At 39.6% G+C, this 19,616-nt stretch overlaps 1 protein-coding gene and 1 long non-coding RNA gene across 4 annotated transcripts; one reads left to right on the top strand and one right to left on the bottom strand.

Annotated features, from left to right (window-relative positions):
• Window positions 1-4,540: 4,540 nt before the first annotated feature.
• Window positions 4,541-19,353, bottom strand: LOC148127412 (uncharacterized). Its single transcript, XR_015742364.1, has 6 exons — window positions 18,912-19,353; window positions 17,928-18,000; window positions 15,221-15,292; window positions 12,693-12,747; window positions 11,783-11,834; window positions 4,541-4,874 (listed from the first exon to the last, which is right to left on the bottom strand). It is a non-coding gene; the product is annotated as an uncharacterized LOC148127412 (long non-coding RNA).
• On the top strand, window positions 7,024-11,695 carry GPX8 (glutathione peroxidase 8 (putative)). 3 transcript variants are annotated; one of them, XM_087927298.1, is made up of 4 exons: window positions 7,033-7,422; window positions 8,236-8,497; window positions 10,116-10,233; window positions 11,189-11,322. In XM_087927298.1, exons 1-3 carry the CDS (start codon window positions 7,210-7,212, stop codon window positions 10,187-10,189), a joined length of 549 nt encoding a protein of 182 aa, XP_087783424.1. In that variant the 5' UTR covers window positions 7,033-7,209; the 3' UTR covers window positions 10,190-10,233; window positions 11,189-11,322. The 3 variants fall into 3 exon arrangements, with proteins under 3 accessions (XP_087783425.1, XP_087783424.1, XP_026572428.1); XM_026716643.2 differs by lacking the exon at window positions 10,116-10,233 and having other exon boundaries at window positions 7,047-7,422; window positions 11,189-11,695; XM_087927299.1 differs by lacking the exons at window positions 8,236-8,497; window positions 10,116-10,233 and having other exon boundaries at window positions 7,024-7,422; window positions 11,189-11,695.
• Window positions 19,354-19,616: the final 263 nt, after the last annotated feature.

The following is a 19,616-nucleotide window of genomic DNA, read 5'->3' as shown; positions in this document are numbered from 1 at the left end:
ATTTTAGAGAACAGCATGATTACAAGTTTCACATATACATACAAATATGACCATAGTTACATATTCAATTTTTGTATTCAATTTCTTATCTTAACAATGATACAGCTCTTCTCCTAAATCATTCCATTTATCTCAATATATTTCAATATATTTAATTAACATATTCTATTATTTGTTACCATTATCTCTATACATAAAGGAAAAGAGCATTAACAAAAAATAACAGTTCTATTTTCTATCTTATCAATCTACATGTCCCCCATTTCACAATTACAAATTTATTTATATTACTCCCCAGAACCTTGCAGAATCCCCTCCCCAAATATCATTTAGCCATTATCTCTGTGTCTAATTTTAAAAAATCCCCATTTTTTTTAGAATTCCCATGTTTCTTCATTCCCAAGTCCAGTTTCTTTTCCCTTCCTTCCCCTAATATTTTCTCCTTTATTCTTTCACTCCAGTTTTTAACCCCCTCTCTCTTTATAACTCCCTTCCGCCCTTCAAATTTCTGCTGATTCTTTTTCCCTTTTTAAATTTTCTGGATATTTCCCTCTTTATTCAATTTCCCAAATCTCCGATATTTATTCCCAACTCTTTTCCTCTTTCTTTCCAGAGTTCTTTGTTCTCGATGGTAGTTAAAGATGGCTCCTTTCTCCTCGTCCCCATCTGTCCTCCGTCTTTGTTGTTCATACTCTGCAATCGCCTCTTCAAAAAAATTTAAAAACAAAGCCTAAAGTTTCACCTCGTTCTTGTAATGTTTCTTTCGTGTTTCTAAGTTCCATCTTTAATGCCTGAAGAGATATTGCCATTTTACAGCTTTCTAATTAGTCCAAATAATGTCTTTAAAATTAGTTTCCAATAGTCCACTTTTAGCCCTCAGCTAATCCAATGCCAAATCCATATCAGAATCAGCAATTAACCCTTTCTTTGTTTCAATGTTTCAAAGTTCTTGTTTTATTGTAGCAATTTTCCTTGTATTTTTAAGAAACAGAGTCTTTTATATAAAAAAAAAAACAGATTAAAGTTAACTCCGATGGCACGCTTTGTTCTGACAAATCCACACCTCCTCTTTCCTTTTCCCTTCACAATTATTCAGAGGTTTTTTTTTAAGCCACAATCTTCCAAACAGTTCAGATCCGTTAGTGCCTGTATAAAGTCAAAATAGTTGTAGGGTTGTTGCGATGGACTGAGCTGTCGTGATGCACGAAATTGGCCTTCTCTAAAAGGAGGGGAGCCCCATCTAAATCTGTATAGACTCCTGAGAAAATTGTTCAGAGTAAGAGGTTTTAGCACCACCTAAGAGAGCTTGCCATCCCTGTGCCTCTTCTCTAGTGTAGGGCAAGGGGTTATCAGGTCATGCTTCATTTGACTTTGAGATGACGGTACTGTCATGGGTCCTTTCTCAATCTCTTGATGTGGTGCGGAAGGTGTCATAGGATATTCACTTAAGGATGATAGCATCTCCATCTCTACTGGGGCCTTTAATGGTCCCTGTGTATCTTGGCTTCTGTTTTCCATGATCTCATACTCATGCAATCCCTTGCCCTTTGCGGGAGAAGTAAGAGGCTCAATTATTGGGGAGACTACATCTATAAGTGGCTCAGCTGTGTCCATTGTGACCAACAAGGATTTCTTTAAATTTTCTAACTTGAATAGTATGTTGTCTTGTTCTTTCCTTGGGAGAGTGCCAAAAGCATTAATGAGGCCACTTTCTGTGCTGTTAAGTACATATTCACTGATCAAGGCTGGCTGACTCCCACTTTCTTTCTCTCTCTTTCCCAAGGTTGAGAATGCGGAAGAGACAACAGCTGTGGGAGCTTACAATTAAGGATTTAACCTTTTCCTCACAGAAAATTCTGTTGGGAAAGATTTGAAGGGAGGCTAAATATGCCTTCATCTTAAATAGCATTAGCAGTATGGTGGGCTGCTTGAAAGTCAGGAGTATCTGCTTTCAGTTTGGGACCTCAGGAAGCCACGTCACAGCACAGAGATCAATCTGCCCCCGATGGCAGTGAAGAAGCTGGCTTAGGAAATTTAGTATAGCACTCTTGGTATTCCAGCATCCATAATTAAGTCTGATCATATGGATTCTAAGAGCAGTGTGTTGTGTTTGCAGTGAGCGATGTGATGGATGTAATTGTCGGGGAGATGCTTTCCTGGCTTCCAATGAAACTTCTCTATTAATACCTCCTCCTCTTGTTGCCTTGTCTGGAGAAGGGCTGTTTTTCTGAGAGGGCTGCCACTTTTTAGCAGGTTCTTTAACTGTTTCCCTGAGTCTTTACTTTTTTTCTTCTTCCTTATTCTAAGTATGGGATTTACCCAAGTCTGCTGTAAGGACTTTGGTGGGGGTGTCTGTAGCCCAATGTTACGCTTGCAGAAAGACAGCTATCTTTTCTCAGTGCCTCTACATCGTGTTGGACGGTTAATAGTTGTTCAAATATTGTAACAATGCCCATGAGAAGGCATTGCTTTGCCATAAACTCCGTTGTATTCTCCCACTGTAAGCTCTCCACACTCTGAGTTAGTTTGTTGTTAAACTTTTTAGTCTTTATCACGATCTCCATATCAGCTGTAGCTGGACTAGTTGTTTGTGAAAACAGCTGGCTGTCATTTGCTCCCCCCCCGCCCCCCCCAGTCTGGTATCTGCTGTTTTGTCAGATCTCTTTGCAAGTCCCATTCTAACCTCTCAAGATTGTTGGAAATGGAGGTGGGTTAGTTTTACTTACAGATCTCTTGCCAGCAAAGTGCTCCTCAATTCTTGGTTGTTTTGCAGTTTTCACTGGTGGGAGAGATCTTGGGTTGGTGCCATAGCACTTCTTTCTTTTTCCCATGCCTTATTAGTCCCCAGCAGAACAAAAACTTTTGTCTATGTTGTGGTCTACGCCAGCGGTTGCCAACCGGTGGGCTGCAGCCCACTGGTGGGCTGTGAGAAAATTTTGGTGGGCTGCAGAGAAATCTCACGCCCAGAGCACCACCACCAAGCAATTAAACCTGGCTGCGCAGAAATATAAGGTTGCGTGGCCCACATGGCTTGCAGGAACCCTCCCCGCCCACTCACTCCTTACCTGGTAAACTTGCCTGTTAAATTGCTATTTTTCCTTTTTCCAACCATCATCTGTTCTGCTGTGCCGGGAGATTTAGATTAGGTAGGAAGCAGGAAATGGTTGGATTTCTTGCTTTCTAGCTGGTCCTTAGATCTTCGGCTCAGCACTGTTGAACCTCCCTTAGGACTGAAGGTTTGCTTGCAAGCAAATTCAGTGCAGACTCACGGCAAGCAAATTTGAGAGAGTGAGCTAGCCGATGGCAGATAGATAGATCACTGAATGATTCTGTGAGCAACTCAAAAGAATTTCAAGGCATGAGGTCTATTCAAAGAACATTTTATTAGAGCATGTCATATTGGCAATGCAGGTCTAAAGTTCCTGCTGGTTTTCCCCCTAATTAAAAGTTTGTAACTTCCGCAAAGGCATCAGTCACATGGTCCAATCAGCACACAGTCAAGATGTGGAATGACCTTATTCTCCACCTCCCAACCACCTGCACACATGACCGTGGTTCCCAGGGGAAAGGATGTTGTTTTGGTTATAGCACCCCAGTTATTTCTATACCCCCTCCCATCCCTCAACTCCAGCCTGTGTCAGAATTGAAGCTTTGAAGAAAGAAAAATCTCAGTAGAATAGTAAAATGGCCACCATCTAGCCAGCTTCAGGGTTGACAAATATAATAAAAAGAGGGGATATTTTATCATGTTTGGTGTACATGTACAAAAGCCATTTAATAGTACAGGGATATTTTAAAGATTCATATACAACTGAAACCAGGTATTTTTATTTTGGAATGATGGGTAAGCAGCTGGGGAAAAATCATGGATTATTTTTTTTTACATATACTGTAGGACAACTGCAATAAGACTATTATAGGTACTTCTTGATTACAGAAATAAGAGGGCTACCTAGCATTGATTAAATTGGAAGGTCCAATCTGTAGCTGGATAAGAAAAGTCAATGTTTGACTAAACTGGATAGAAGTTAGTCTATGGGATCTGCAGGTTCTTGTTGCTTTAATTACAATAATGCAACTTTCTATACAGTAGATAGGAAAGCGGTGTTTCATGAATCTGCCCCACACAGAGAACCAACATCATTGCTTAATGCAACTGACCTAGAACAGTGCTTTTCAATCTTGGCAGTTTTAAGCTGTGTGGACTTCAACTCCCAGAATTCTTCAGTCAGCATTACAGCATGATGTCTGGGATTCCCAGAGTTGATTGGGAAGCTGCTGGTTGAGAAACACTAACATACTATTACATGCCCAATTTCAGTCGCTCAACCCATTTCTTCCAACATCCACTGAGATTCAACAGGCTGGTTATCCTGCTACAGGAGTGGTCAACATCTTCCCAATCAAATTACTGTCCGTGCTCTTTAAGAAGCATGTCAGGGACTGCATCAGAAGAAAGACCTGTGGGGCTGGACAAAAATAAATGCAAGTTCTTTTCATTTATATTTACACTGAATAAAAAGCAACCAGTATTCATATATTATGAGGCAACTGTTTAATTGTCTTCCGCTCTTGTTACATTAAACATTATCATTTAGCAACAACTTTTGAAAGCAGCCAAATCTTTCTTACGTCTTCATTTTGGCAGCATATCAGTGTGTCTCATACTCGGATCTCGAATGGTTACAGTCTTCCCAAGCAGTCAGGCCCATCTTCTGAGATGGAAAAGAGACAATCCAGAAATGTTTGATTTCTGTTGCGCATTTGCTGCCATCCTGTGGAAACTGGGTGACTAACAACTAGCATTTGGAAAGCCAGTTTCTTTCCTCTGCAGCTTTTAAACTATAGTACGGATAGGAGTTCTTGATTGGAAGCTGTTCTCAACAAAATAACAACAAATTTATAATCTGTTTTCCACAATCCAATAAACTAATTATTATTATGAGAACGTTTAAAAGTTTATTGTAAACAGATGCAGTTTCAAAGAATGAAAATAGTACTTTATTTGTAGATAAAATTATTATACATGGCAGACTGTTCCTATCCAGCATTGCTTTGTTAGTACAGCAATCTCAGTGTAAATACAAAGACTGCAAGAGGGCTTCATGTGATTTAATGCAACTTGGTGCAATAAAGAAAATAATAATAATGTGTATTGCACCTCGAAAACACTCAGGAAGGAAGTTATTATTTTGTTTTATTTACAGCATTTATTTGCTAGTAAAAATGATCAAGTTGATGAATAATAAAAAGTGATGAAACACAACATACAAAAATAAAATAAGAGCATTAAAACCAGAAGAGAATGGTATAAGAAAACTAACCCAGAAGTCATCTTCAATTTTTATGTTTCACATTTTCCCCATTACAAATTTGCTCTATCTTGTTTTCTTACTAGTTTATATTTTTTGTAAAAAGTACTGAGAAAAATTCATACCCATTCGTTTATAACAGATAACAGATAATCAGAGTTGGTAGGGATCTTATAGGTCATCTAGTCCAACCCCCCATCTAAGCGGGAGACCCTACACCATTTCTGAAAAATGGCAGTCCAATCTCTTCTTGAAAGTCTCAAGTGATGGCGCTCCCACAACTTCTGAGGGCAAGCTGTTCCATTGGTTGAGTGTTCTCACTGTCAGAAAGTTTCTCTTTGTTTCCAAGTTAAATCTCTCCTTGTTCAGTTTCCATCCATTATTCCTTGTCTGGCCTACAGCCGCTTTAGAAAATAGTTTGACTCCTTCCTCTCTCTGGCAGCCCCTCAAATATTGGAAGACCGCTATCATGTCTCCCCTGGTCCTTCTCTTTACTAGACTAGCCAAGCCCAGTTCCTGTAACCGTTCTTCATATGGTTTAGTCTCCAGTCCCCTAATCATCCTGGTTGCTCTGTACTTTTTCTAAAGTCTCAACATCTTTTTTATAATGTGGTGACCAAAACTGAATGCAGTACTCTAGGTGTGGTCTTACCAAGTCTTTATAGAGTGGCATTAGTACCTCACTTGATCTTGATTGTATCCCTCTGTTAATGCAATTTAGGATTGCATTAGCTTTTTTGGCTGCTGCTGCACAATGCTGGCTCATATTAGGCTGATTGTCTACTAAAATTCTAAGATGTACATAGCTTTTTAAAAAATATGCTTTCTGAAAGTGATTTTTATCTAGAAGTAAAATTACTTTAAATGCAAAAGAACAACTGTCCATTGCATAGCATACAAAAAACTGCAAATGTTGGCATTCTAACACTTGTATAAATCAATTTATAATGAACTATATAACAGGATATAGATGATACCAATTTATTCTTTACCATCCAGGCCAAGCTGGAGATAACTTAAATCTCCAGTAGGAATGGAAACTCTGGAATGTTATTCCTAGAGCAATTGGGTACATATAACTCTCAGGAAACTTCAAAGATTTAATGCTTCTACCTTAACAGAGGAAAGGAAAAAGAATTGAGCCAGTTGCCAGGGTGTCTGAATCACAGTCACATGACTGCAAGGATGCTGCTACAGTCATAAGTCCAAGTAACATTCGTACTTTTGTCAGGATCCTTCTAAGTTTGAATGTTTGATAAACAAATGATTGTAAATCAAGGACTACCTATGCCACTGAAGGATATTAGTGGAACTATCACCAACAACAGACAACTAATCTACAATGTATTGTAACCTTTCCCAGCCCATGGCATGTGTAGCACATCAACTCCCATTATGCTCCAGTTAGCTGAGATGATTGGGAGTTTATGAGAACTTCAAAACACTTTGTCTGGGCAGCTCCAGACTGGGGAAAGCTGATGCACCATCTCAGGGTTTTTAGTGGCGTTAGGGCAATGGGCCCAAAGGGACATCTGTTAAAATGTCCTAATATGATTGTGTGGTTCAGTGTTTCTCGACCTTGGCAACTTTAAGATGGACCAAGTTCCAAAATTCCCCAGCCAGCCACGTCTGGGAGTTGAAGTCCACTCCACCCATCTTAAAGTTGCCAAGATTGAGAAACACTGGTGTAGATATTTTACAAATAGCATCCCATCCTTAAGAGCCTCTTATACAATCAGATCTGAACAGCAAAATGAAATGAAAAATTCAGTCAGACAATACAGTCTGCTCCCTCTCCCTCCCTCAGTTTTCTTCCAATCCCAGCTTTCTCTGGCTGGGCTTCAGCTCCTCCTCACATTCCAGGCCTGCTGAAACTTCCCCTAAAAAATTCTCCAAAATGGAGCCGTCTCTGCCCCTAGCAACGCATACATTAAAAAGCTCAAAGCTGAAAAACAAGGTTTTCATTATTTTCATTTCTATGGTGTTATGCACAGCCTTGCTAGGCCTGCTGCAGCTCAAGTTCTTAAAACCCAGATACAGAGACTTTTATTCTTTTGACGTGAAGGATTGGAGAGGAAGAACCGTGTCTTTGGAGAAATACCGAGGCAAAGTAAGTAATTTCAATTTCTTTAGATGGTTAGAAAGTGGAAATCCAGGATCTGAAGTTAAAATGTAATACTTGCTGAGATAAACTGAGAAGTTTCAGTGGTTCATTCTCTCCACTATCTGATTTTAGGGACCAGGAATATCTCCTGCAGAAATGGACACCTACTAACCATGCTTAACACTTGCAGTTTTTATAATAACATAAAAAATGATGTAAGAATTGGCTTATCAAACCAGACTCTGTTAGTAAATATCAGATGCCTCTGCAAAGTTTAAAAACTGGACCTGGTTGAATCAGCTCCAATTTTTAAACTTTGCAGAGGCATCTGATAATGACCAACAGTCTCTGGTTTGATTGGCCAGTTCTCATATTGTTCTTTATTTTATTATAAAGACTGCAAGTGTAAGCACAGTTAATAGGTGGCTGTTTTTGCTAGTGAACCACTGTTGACTAAAATTCTTGAATTTGGTAACTAAATGCATACATTCATTTGAACAATTGAAGGTAGATTGTTCTTAATGCTTGCAATGCTAGGGAAACTTTTATTTCCGTGGGAGAAAGTAGGCTTATGTTTCATAAATTCACATAAACTAAAGTGACCTAAAAAGTACTTTGCTTTGTCTGAATTGTATGCTTTTGCTTCTACTCAATACCTATGATTTAAATGCTGTCTTTTTTTATATATAGTGAAACTGATCTGAACACTAGACTTTTCTGCGTTGAGATAGCCAAGATAAATGAGATAGGAAGATATTTCTCAGCAGCGATCTGATCAGCGTTCTTTTTTAATTTTTCTAATTTTCTATCTGTCTCAAGGCAACTCTGGTTGTAAACGTGGCTAGTTACTGCCAGCACACAGAAAAAAATTACATCATGCTGCAGGAACTCCAGCGAGAGTTTGGATCATCCCATTTCACTGTGTTGGCCTTTCCTTGCAATCAGTTTGGGGAAATGGAGCCAGGTCTGAATGACGAGATCATTTATTTTGCTGAATCAAATTATGGAGTGACATTCCCCATCTTCAGTAAAATAAAAATTCTAGGTTCTGAAGCATCACCAGCATTTAAATTTCTGATAGGTAAGGTTGTGTCTCTCTTAAGCTGCATGTTGTGTCTTTTAGTGCAATGTTATTTTAGGCAGAAACATGTACAGATTAAGATTTGCTGGATTTGCAATTCCTATTTAAAAAATTGCTTCTACTACCTAAATCTCTTCAAATATTCTTGAAAAGTACAACAGGACACCAGTAAAAATCCAGAAAAAGGACTATGAAATAGAATATATTTATTTACATTGTGCAGTTCTTTACCTTCTCCAATGACAATCCCTATCAGCCAGTTTGGTTTAGTAGTGGTTTAAGGCAGGGGTCACCAACCTTTTGGACCTCAGGGACCACCAAACTCATAATTTTAGATCCCAGGGACCACTAACCGATTCTGTGGGCATGGCCTAATTTGTGGGTGTGGCTTGGTGGTCATGTGACTGGCTGGGTATGGCTTGTATGTAAATATTATAAATATTTATATAAACATTGAATTTTTTTATAAAAAAAGAACTTTTACCCAAAATCAGGCAAAGCAGGCAGATTGAGTTGCTCACAGAATCACAGATTCACTCAGAGATCTATCTATCTGCCATTGGCTAGCGCAGTCTGTCACATAAAATTTGCTTGCAAGCAAACTCATATAATTTGCTAGCAAGCAAACTCACAAAATTAATTCACAACATACCATGCATGTAAATATTGAATTTTTTAATTAAAAAAAGAACAACTTTTACCAAAAATCAGGCAAAGCAGGCAGATTAAGTTGCTCACAGAATCATTCAATGATCTAACTATCCGCCATCGGCTAGCTCAGTCTCTCAAATTTACTTGCCGTGAGTCTGCACTGAATTTGCTTGCAAGCAAACCTTCAGTCCTAAGGGAGGTTCAACAGTGCTGAGCCGAAGATCTAAAGACTAGTTAGAAAGCAAGAAATCCAACCATTTCCTGCTTCCAGCTCATCTAAATCTCCGGCACAGCAGAACAGATGATGGTCAGAAAAAGGAAAAATAGCAATTTAGCAGGCAAGTTTACCAGGTAAGGAGTGAGTGGGCGGGGAGAGTTCCCGCAGGCCATGTGGGTGGCGCAGCCTTGTATTTCTGCGCAGCCAGGATTAATTGCTTTGTGGTGGTGCTCTGGGGGTGAGATTTCTCTGCGGCCCACCAAAATTTTCTCACAGCCCAACAGTGGGCCACGGCCCACCAGTTGGCGACCGCTGGTTTAAGGCATCAGGCTAGAAACTGGGAAACTGTCAGTTCTCATCCTCCCTAAGGCATGTTGAATAGCCTTGGGCCAGTCACTTTTGCTCAATCCTAGAAAAGACAATGGCAAATTGGTCTTGAAACTGCAGAGACTGTTCTAGGAAGTCTCCAGGAGTCAAAAACTGCCTTGAAGGGACATACATATCACTAACTAACACATTGCAAAATAGTCGTTCTTGTCTGTCTAAATAAAAAGATTGATTTGCCTAATTTAACTACCTTACAGAAGTCCGCTTTGTTATTATTATTCCTAAATGAAGCTTTTGCATTTAAAATTTGATATCAAGAAAAACAACAAGGATCTGCATATGGATAACAGGAAGTGTCTGTGTGCTTATTCTTGTGCACTGTCTCTAAGAATCTTTTTAGAATTCTTTCATTTTTTTATAAAGAAACCAAACTGCTTGCAGTCACTAATGAAGAGAATCTATGGCTGGCACTGCCACGTAAACTGGAATTGTTCTGACATGTATAGGTGTAACAGGATCAAACTGCAAATCAATTATGAAGGTAGAGTGAATCAGTCAAGAGGAAGAAAAAGATGGAGAAAGTCACCATTGAATGGAGTTGATGAGATTCTCCCAAAAAAAAAAAAAAAAGACATAAGTTCTAGTTTGGCCTAAGCCATGAAGCTGAACAGGTGACTTTGGGCCAGTCACTTCCACCTCTAGAAATAAATCAAGGCAAACCTCTTTCAAAAAAATTCACACTACAATTGCTTGGACAGCACAGGCCCCCCTCCCTACCCCTAAGTCTGATTAGATCTTCTATTGTCTTCTGCTAGTAATTTCACGGCTCACCAATTCTGGCTCCATTCTACACATTGAATAACATTGGTTATTAACCATAAACACTTGATAGGTGTTTATGGTCATGTGATCAAAATTTGGCTACTTGCCTATTGACATGTATTTATGATAGTTGCAGTGTCCCAGGGTCATATAATCCCATTTTGTGACCTTCTGACCAGCAGTCAATGGGGAAACCAGATTCACTTCACAGCCATGTTACTAATTTAAAAACTGCAGTGATTCATTTAACAATGGTAGCAAAAAAAATCGTAAAATGGGGTGGGGCGCAGGGGGGATCACAAATGTTTCCTTAGCAACAGAAATCTTGGGCTCAATGGTGGGCATATGTCTGCCCATAGCCCTCACAAGCTCTGTTTTTGGCTGCGATGGCCTCCTGCAACTCTCTGCCAGCAAAAACAGAGTTCATGAGGGTCACCCATGGCCCTCACAAGCTCGTTTTCACTGGCAGAGGCACTGTGGGGCCGGTCCTTCACTGTTTCCAGTGAAGTTCCTGCGGGCCAGATCTAAGCACCCTGTGGGCCGAATCTGGCTCCGGGGCCTTGAGTTTGACACCCCTGGATTAAAGCATGATCCCAACTTAGTGCCTACATTTTCCAAATCACATCCCTGCTGCCTGTGACCTAAAAGTGCCTCATCTTATGTTATTCCTGCAGATTCTTCGAAAAAGGAACCTAAGTGGAATTTCTGGAAGTATCTCATTAGCCCTGAAGGTAAAGTTGTGAAATACTTGAAGCCTGAAGAACCCATAGAAAACATCAAGCAGGATATAGCCGCTCTGATTAGGGAGATAATTATAAAAAAGAAGGAAGATCTTTGAGGAAGTCACTGTGCCTTGTGGATCCATTGGGCAACTTCACCATCCAGCCTTAGTACTTTCCTGCTCAAATATGGTAAATGCTGAGCTATCAATGATATTTCTTGACATTTAATGACATGATAAACTGACAAACAGAAGTTTCTTTTCTGTTTAGAACTATGAAAGATGCTGAGAGCAAACCAAATCAAGATTTTAATAGTCCCCTAAGCACTTTACCCAAATGAGCCTTGGACTCTACAAACATGGTTTACTGGGATATCTGGCTAGGAAATCTGATTATGACCAATGTAAGAGACTTTTCGAGAGGGAAAGAAGACAAAATAAATATTGCTTTCCTAAACCATTTCCTGCTATGATTTTACATACACACACAATTATGTTATTGTGACTTTATAGAGAGAAACGGTAAGACTGTGAGTTCTAGTCCTACCTTGGACATGAAGGCAGCTGGGTGCCCTTGGTCTAGTCATTCTCTCTCAGCCCTAGGAAGGATGCAAGAGTGAACTGTTTCTGTAGCAGCTACCAGGAGCCCAACCTGACATAAAGGGCCACCCCCCCCACAAAAAAAGTTAGGGTTTTAAAGTTGCAAGGAGAAACACTGGCTTAAGCACTGCTGACTTTGTTCTGACCATTCTATGATAGTAAAGTTTTAAATCAAGGATCTTCAAACTTGGCAAGTTTAAAACTTGTGAAGTACAACTCCCAGAATTCCTAAGCTAACATGACTGGAGGACGAATGCTGGGAGTTGGAAGTCCACAAGTCTTAAAGCTGTGAAGTTTGAAGACCCCTGTTTTAAATAAAAGGAAACGTTTAGCAACAATCCAAATATTAATACTGAATCTCTAGGTAATCCTTATCCTTAAGCAGCCCAAATAATAAAAACATTATATACAGGCAATCCTCAACTTGCAACCACAATTGAGCCCAAAATTTATGTTGCTAATTGAGACAGTTAAGTGAGTTTTGCCCATTTCTTGGCACAAGTATTAAGTTAATCACTGCAACTAAGTTAATAACCCAGTTGTAAAGTGAAGCTGGATTCCCCATTTACTTTGTTTGTCAGAAGGTTGCAAAAGGTGATCACATGACCCCGGGGCACTCCAGCTGTCATAAATATGAGTCAGTTACTAAGCAACTGAAATTTAATCATGTGACCATGGAGATGTTGCAATGGTCGTGAGAAAAATTGTCAAGTCACTTTTCATTGCCATTGTAACTTCAGTCACTAAATGAACTGTTGTAAGTCGAGGACTACCTATAGTAAGAAGAATTGCAAATCAATTTAATACATATGAGCTGAGATTCATTTTCATACTGGAAATGAAAATAAAATACATACTATCTATCATTAATTTTGGCAATAGATAAGCTAGTTTGGAAAATACCAAGCCAATCTGAAACAAAATAAATTAAAATCTTAATCCACTTTTTCACAGCACTGCATACCTTAAAAGTGTTTAATTACAATGAGGGCTATTGCTCTTCTCTCCCTACAAGCAAATTTGATATATTAGCTTCAAAATGATGTTAAATTGTGCAATAATATGGAAGTGTACTTAGTTGCTGGAATACATACAACAGCTAACTAAGAGGTACACTGCCAAACCATCCCACACAGAGACAGAACACACATAGTACTATAAACTCAGATGATTATATCAGAATGAAGAACATCAGAGAAACTTCAGTTGAACAATTAGTGCACAGAAAACTATTTTCAGTTTTGCCTTTGTGAGTTAGCCTAATAAGAGAAATATTCCAACATGAGTCATTTGCAGATAGCAATAGCACTTAGACTTATATATCGCTTCACCATGCTTTATATAGCCCTCTCTAAGTGATTTATCGAGTCAGCATATTGCCCCCAACAATCTGGGTCCTCATTTTACCGACCTCAGAAGGATGGAAGGCTGAGTCAACCTAGAGTAAAGGAATATATATTCTATTTCAAATTGCATGATCGAAGAAATCAAACTCCTGCCAGTGAGTGCAGTTAGCTTGCAATACTGCATTCTAACCACTGTGACATCACCCACAGTGTTAGAATGTTAAACAATAATAAATCTTCTTGATGACAGTTTTTGGACATTTTGCTGCCCCAAGTCACCTGATGACCAAAATATGTGCCGTAGGCTGGCAGATGAATGTCAGCTGGTGCCATCTGGATATCCATCCAGCTAACAATACACTGCCATTCCACTACACACACAACTTTATGTTATTCTCTTTCTCTGACAACCAACAGTTCCTGCAACAGGTAACAGTGTGGTAGTGACTGCTAGAATTAAACAAAGCAGCCAGCTAATTCTACACTGCCTATCGGTCACAGGTTGCATCATGCCAGAGGATAGGTTTTTGAGACACAAATTTGCCTTAGATCAGTGCTGCAGCCATCAAAATAGGTAAAAATAATACTATAATCTAATATTTATTTCTAAATGGAGAGTTCATAATAATTAATCATGAAGGTTAGGAAAATTGCAACTAAATACTGTGTGAAAATACTATTGCCTCCCTCCATTCATTCATTCTCTGAAATGTTTTATAAATTTTAATGATTACCTAGGTTCTAATATAAAATGTAAAGTTGTTATCTTGTACTGTGCTAAAAAGAGTCAGAAATCAATGCCTCTTTCTTTCTTTCCTTGAACCTCGTATTTTCTTTCCCCCTTTCTTTTGCCTTCCCTTAATTTCCTATTTTTATTTGTATTTGTATTTTATACATCGATAAAACAATAAAACTTATATATACATATATATACACATACACACACACACACACACACACACACACATATTAAAAAGGGTAAATTGCATATATTTTATCCAGAAAGTCAGAGCATATAGTGCAAACAATTAATAGACTTTAGAGATGTGATTCAAAGATCTTCAAAACTTCAAAGTTGATTTGATTTGAAATTGAAGGCACAAATCCTGAAATCCTGATCCTGAAATCCAAATTAACCAAATTGAACTATTATTTTACCTCAATCAAATCAGATTTCTGAATCCATTCAAATCAGATTTATTTTCCAACCTGAAAGAGGTTGAAACAACTGGGTTTCTTAAATAGACCAGAGGTGTTAATTAATCCAATGGATGGATTCACAAGGACACACTTCCATGATTTCTGCAGCATATTGGAATGCAGCCCTCTGGAGTGCAACCAGCTGCTGTAACACAAAAGGTATTCAAACAGCCAGCTAGTACTGCACTGCCAAAGTGACACATATCTCTTCTCATGTTCAAAGTTTCCTTCTCATTATATTATTCTATTCAATTTATTTCACCATATTTCTTGCACCAGTGACTCTAGGACTATCAATGTAATTAAAAGTAATTCAGACCCAGAATAAAAAAAAATAAACATCAACAATAATAATAATAATAAACTACAGGTTCATTTTCCAAAAAAACTAGCAAGATTGAGACCAACCTTCCCCATTTAAAATTACTAATATTTCTAAGGCAGGACTGTCAAACTCATAGCCTGCGGCGCAGGTCAGATGCATCACATGCTAGTCACACCCACACCCGATTTAGCGAAGGGGAAAAAAGTCCCAATACGTCACCTGACACCACCGTAATGCCACAAGTCTGACACCCCTGTTCTAAGACTTTCCCAATAATAAATTGTTATTATCAGCCTGTCAATAATGATAACTTATGCCATTAGATAAAGTGTGTTCAGAGAGAGAGGGGGGAGGTGTCAAAACAGCCAAGATGGCAGGCACAACTTGCAGTCAGCTTAGAATGCAACACAGATTAGATGCCTGAGTGGGAAATGGAAAAAGTTTATGACAATATATTTGCCCATTCTCTTTGTGAGCTTTTTGATAAAATACTGATATAGACCTTTGATCTTACCCAAAAGGCTCTTCTGTTCATCCCTCTGCGATCTTCAGTGTTTTGAGATCAGCGCTCTTGTATTTGTAATAGCTGCATAAAATGGTGAATTTCAGCAAACACATATTTTTGCCTTCATTGCATATTGTATTATACCATAGTTGTCTTACTTATGGTCTGCTGTACATACAGGTGAAACTCAAAAAATTAGAATATTGTGCAAAAATTCATTTAGTTCAGAAATGCAACTTAAAAGGTGAACCTAAGATATGAGATAGACTCATTACATGCAAAGCAAGATAGGTCAAGCCGTGGTTTGTCATACTTGTGATGATTATGATTTCAGCTCATGAAAACCCCAAATCCACAATCTCAGAAAATTAGAATATTGCGAAAAGGTTCAATATTCTAGGCTCAAGTGTCCCACTCTAATCAGCTAATTAAGCCATAACACCTGCAAAGGGTTCCTGAGCCTTTAAATGGTCTCTCGGTCTGGTTCAGTAGGAATCACAATCATGGGAAAGACTGCTGACCTGACAATTGTGCAGAAAACCATCACTGACACCCTCCATAAGGAGGGTAAGCCTCAAAATGTAATTGCAAAAGAGGTTGGATGTTCCCAAAGTGCTGTATCAAAGCACGTTAATAGAAAGTTATGTGGAAGGGAAAAGTGTGGAAGAAAAAGGTGCACAAGCAGCAGGGATGACCGCAGCCTGGAGAGGATTGTCAGGAAAAGGCCATTCAAAAGTGTTGGGGACTTTCACAAGGAGTGGACTGAGGCTGCAGTCAGTGCATCAAGAGCCACCATACACAGATGGATCCTGGACATGGGCTTCAGATGCCGTATTCCTCTTGTCAAGCCGCTCCTGAACAACAAACATCAGAAGCATCTTACCTGGGCTAAAGAAAAACAGAACTGGTCTGTTCCTCAGTGGTCCAAAGTCCTCTTTTCTGATGAGAGCAACTTTTGCATCTCATTTGGAAACCAAGGACTCAGAGTCTGGAGGAAGAATGGAGAGGCACACACTGCAAGATGCTTGAAGTTCAGTGTGAAGTCTCCACAGTCTGTGTTGATTTGGGGAGCCATGTCATCTGCTGGTGTTGGTCCACTGTACTTCATTAAGTCCAGGGTCAATGCACCGTCTACCAGGAGATCCTTCCACAGGCGAGCTTCATGGGGATGCTGACTTCATTTTCCAGCAGGACTTGGCACCTGCTCACACTGCCAAAAGCACCAAAACCTGGTTCAATGACCGTGGGATTGCTGTGCTTGATTGGCCAGCAAACTCGCCTGACCGGAACCCCATAGAGAATCTATGGGGCATTGCCAAGAAAAAGATGAGAGACATGAGACCTAACAATGCAGAAGAGCTGAAGGCCGCTATTGAAGCATCCTGGTCTTCCATAATACCTCAGCAGAGTCACAAGCTGATAGCTTCCATGCCACACCGCATTGAGGCAGTACTTGCTGCAAAAGGGGCCCAAACCAAGTACTGGGTACATATGCATGCTTATATTTTTCAGAGGTCTGATATTGTTCTATGTGCAATCCTTGTTTTATTGATTGCATGTAATATTCTAATTTTCTGAGATTGTGGATTTGGGGTTTTCATCAGCTGAAAGCCATCATCATCACAATTATGACAAATCACGGCTTGAACTATCTTGCTTTGCATGTAATGAGTCTATTAGTTTCACCTTTTAAGTTGCATTACTGAAATAAATGAACTTTTGCATGATATTCTAATTTTTCGAGTTTCACCTGTATATACAATTTAGTAAATGTATGCCAGGTATACAAAATATGTTAAACCAAAATTAGTGAATAATTATGATATAGCACAATTGTGGACCTGGTTTATGTACAGGTAATCCTTGACTAACAATTATCCATTTAGTGACCATTCAAAGTTGCAATGACACTGAAAAAAGAGACTTATGATGGGTTTCACACTTACAACTATTATAGCATCCTCATGGTAATGGGATCAAAATTTGGATGCTTGGCAACTGGCCCGTATTTATGACAGCTGCACTCTCCCAGAATTAAGGGATCACCATTTGTAACCTTCCCAGCCAGTTTCCATCAAGCAAAGATAATGGGGGAAGCCAGATTAATTTAACAGGATTTACTTAACAACTACACTGATTCGCTTGACAACTATGGTAAAAGGTCGTAAAATGGGGCAAAACTCACTTAACAACTGTCTTGCTTAGCAATGGAAATTTTGGGCTCATTTGTGGTCGTAAATCAAGGACCTGTACGTACATACAAGATTGTGGATTCCTTTCAATAAATATAGCATATTACAGGACAAAAATCTGTTATTCCCTCCCTCACAAACTTCTCTCCGTCTCACACACACATTGCTGTTACCATCATTTCTGTTGCTGTTGAAAATGCACACATCATACATTAGTACAGTGTCAAAATACACCATTTGTAACAAGAGCCACCACCACCCCCGCCAAAAAAAAGCAAGTAGTTGGGGAAGCAAAAAAACCTCTGCCAGGGAAATTAAGCAAGCACTTGCCAGTCTGGGTAAACAAAACTGGAACTGAAAAGACATTAATATCTCACACCTCGACTCCTTTGGGCCTTTTGCACCTCCAGCAAGGATAAAAGCAATGCTATTTCTATTTTCCATCATTCATTTTATTTCATAGAACGTACAGTGTTATGAAGAATACACACTGCAGAGTTCAGTGCAACTCTGCAAAGTCTTACCTTAGTAAATTTTTGCAAACTTTGTTTTCTGGTCTGTCTGAGATTGGTCCCGAGTGCTCTCATGATTTTTTTCCTTTAAAATAAGCATACAATACATACATACAACTTTATGTATTTTATTCAAACTATAGAAATCTCAGTCCTTATTTTTAAAGACTTGCTTTCATATTTGTTCAGCTATTTCTAAACTTATCATTTTCTCCAGTTCACATACATACATATATGCGCTGCACATTTTATTATGCTTTGTGCATAAATGTTCTATTTAGCTACCTTGTAAGTTTGACTAGACCAGGAAAAAGAAATGATTTCATGTTATAACATAACCTGGAACCTGCTGAGTATGTTTCATATTCACCAGGATGTGTCTTATATTAAGGACTTTAAGCAGACAGGATCCTATGTATATTCCATCTTTATTGTCTTTTGTCCACCAAGGCAACATGCCCTAGCCAATCATAACTGATCCCAAACATATAAGCAGAATTAGACCTTATTTGTACTTGGAAAGGAAACCACTAAGAAATCCCAAAGCTTTAGGCTAAATTGGGGGATTTAAAAATATCTAGAAGACATCTGGGTTGTGGTAAACCAGTTTTATATTGCTGCAGGTATCCATGAAACCACTGATAGCCAAAACAGAAAGGAAACCTCACCCTTAATCGTTCTCTCACTATTTCTCCCAGCTTTATAATGTGATCAATGCCGCTTTCCTAAAACCATTAAAATATATTAAAGATCCACAGGCCATTTAATTATATCCCTGTGTCTTGTTATACACCAACCAGGAGAAATGTCATTGCCTTTTTAAATTTTTAATCCAAATTGTAACCAACCACCATAGATACTAACAGATTACTTCTATGTAAATAGGTGTAAAATCTAAGTAGTGGGCAGCGATGGTTCCCGTATACTGTCACTCCAGCCAGTAGCTAGCAACTGTTCTTAAAAAGCGGCTGCTGAGCGGACAGGACTGAGATTTACCCACAACTCGTCTTCATCCGTCTTGACCCTCTGAGATGCGCATCTTTCTAACTTCCTCTCCTCTTCTGAAGAGAGTTACTTAGCTTTGCTGACGCTGAACAAAAGCATTGCTTTTCAGAAATCCTCCCCCCACCCCCACTCCCCCGAGCCTTCCCTTCTGCGGCGAAGAATTAACTTTCCCAACATCGGCGAGCACCTAATTTTGCCTACTGCTCCTCTTAGGTGCAACTCATTAGGAAATCGTGTTCTTCCATCTGCTTCCTGGAGCTTTTCAGAAATGGGGAGGGGGGCGCTTTGGGTATCAAGACCCCGTAGGGAGCCGCCCGCTGCCTTACTACTCTCTTCCCAGACCCCAATGAAGCCCCATTTCGACGGAATCGTTTTAAAGAGACCGAACAAGCGGCAAGCGAAGCGGGAATGCCTCGCTCTGGCTCCCGATTGGCTGCCTAGTTTCCTCTGACGACAGAAAGTTCCCTTCCGTGGGAACGTCGCGGCGCGTTACGTTGGGTGGCGGCGGGCTCTTTTTTGCGCCTTTGGTGCGGGTAGGCCGCGATATCCCGGGCAAAGACCCGCTTCGGCTGCGCAACGTGGAGATGCCTCTATTGTCCGTCACGGGAACAGCGCGGGGAGCGTTTGCCTAACCGCGCCAAAGAGCGCGGCGGCGGGCGAAGAAGCGGGGAAGGGAGTGGAAAATCCTTTGTTGTG

Source organism: Pseudonaja textilis, chromosome 2, assembly GCF_049901715.1.
Source record: "Pseudonaja textilis isolate UNSWEBS1 chromosome 2, rPseTex1.2, whole genome shotgun sequence".
In the NCBI taxonomy this organism is placed as follows: Eukaryota; Metazoa; Chordata; class Lepidosauria; order Squamata; family Elapidae; genus Pseudonaja; species Pseudonaja textilis.
This window is presented reverse-complemented; position numbering and strand designations above follow the sequence as displayed.

Bases quoted from the DNA above. Each gene is read 5' to 3' on its own strand.
- GPX8 (XM_026716643.2), top strand. From the start codon at position 7,210: ATGGAGCCGTCTCTGCCCCTAGCAACGCATACATTAAAAAGCTCAAAG. The intron at 7,423-8,235 runs GTAAGTAATTTC...ATCTGTCTCAAG, and splicing joins TGGAGAAATACCGAGGCAAA to GCAACTCTGGTTGTAAACGT. The intron at 8,498-11,188 runs GTAAGGTTGTGT...TTATTCCTGCAG, and splicing joins AGCATTTAAATTTCTGATAG to ATTCTTCGAAAAAGGAACCT.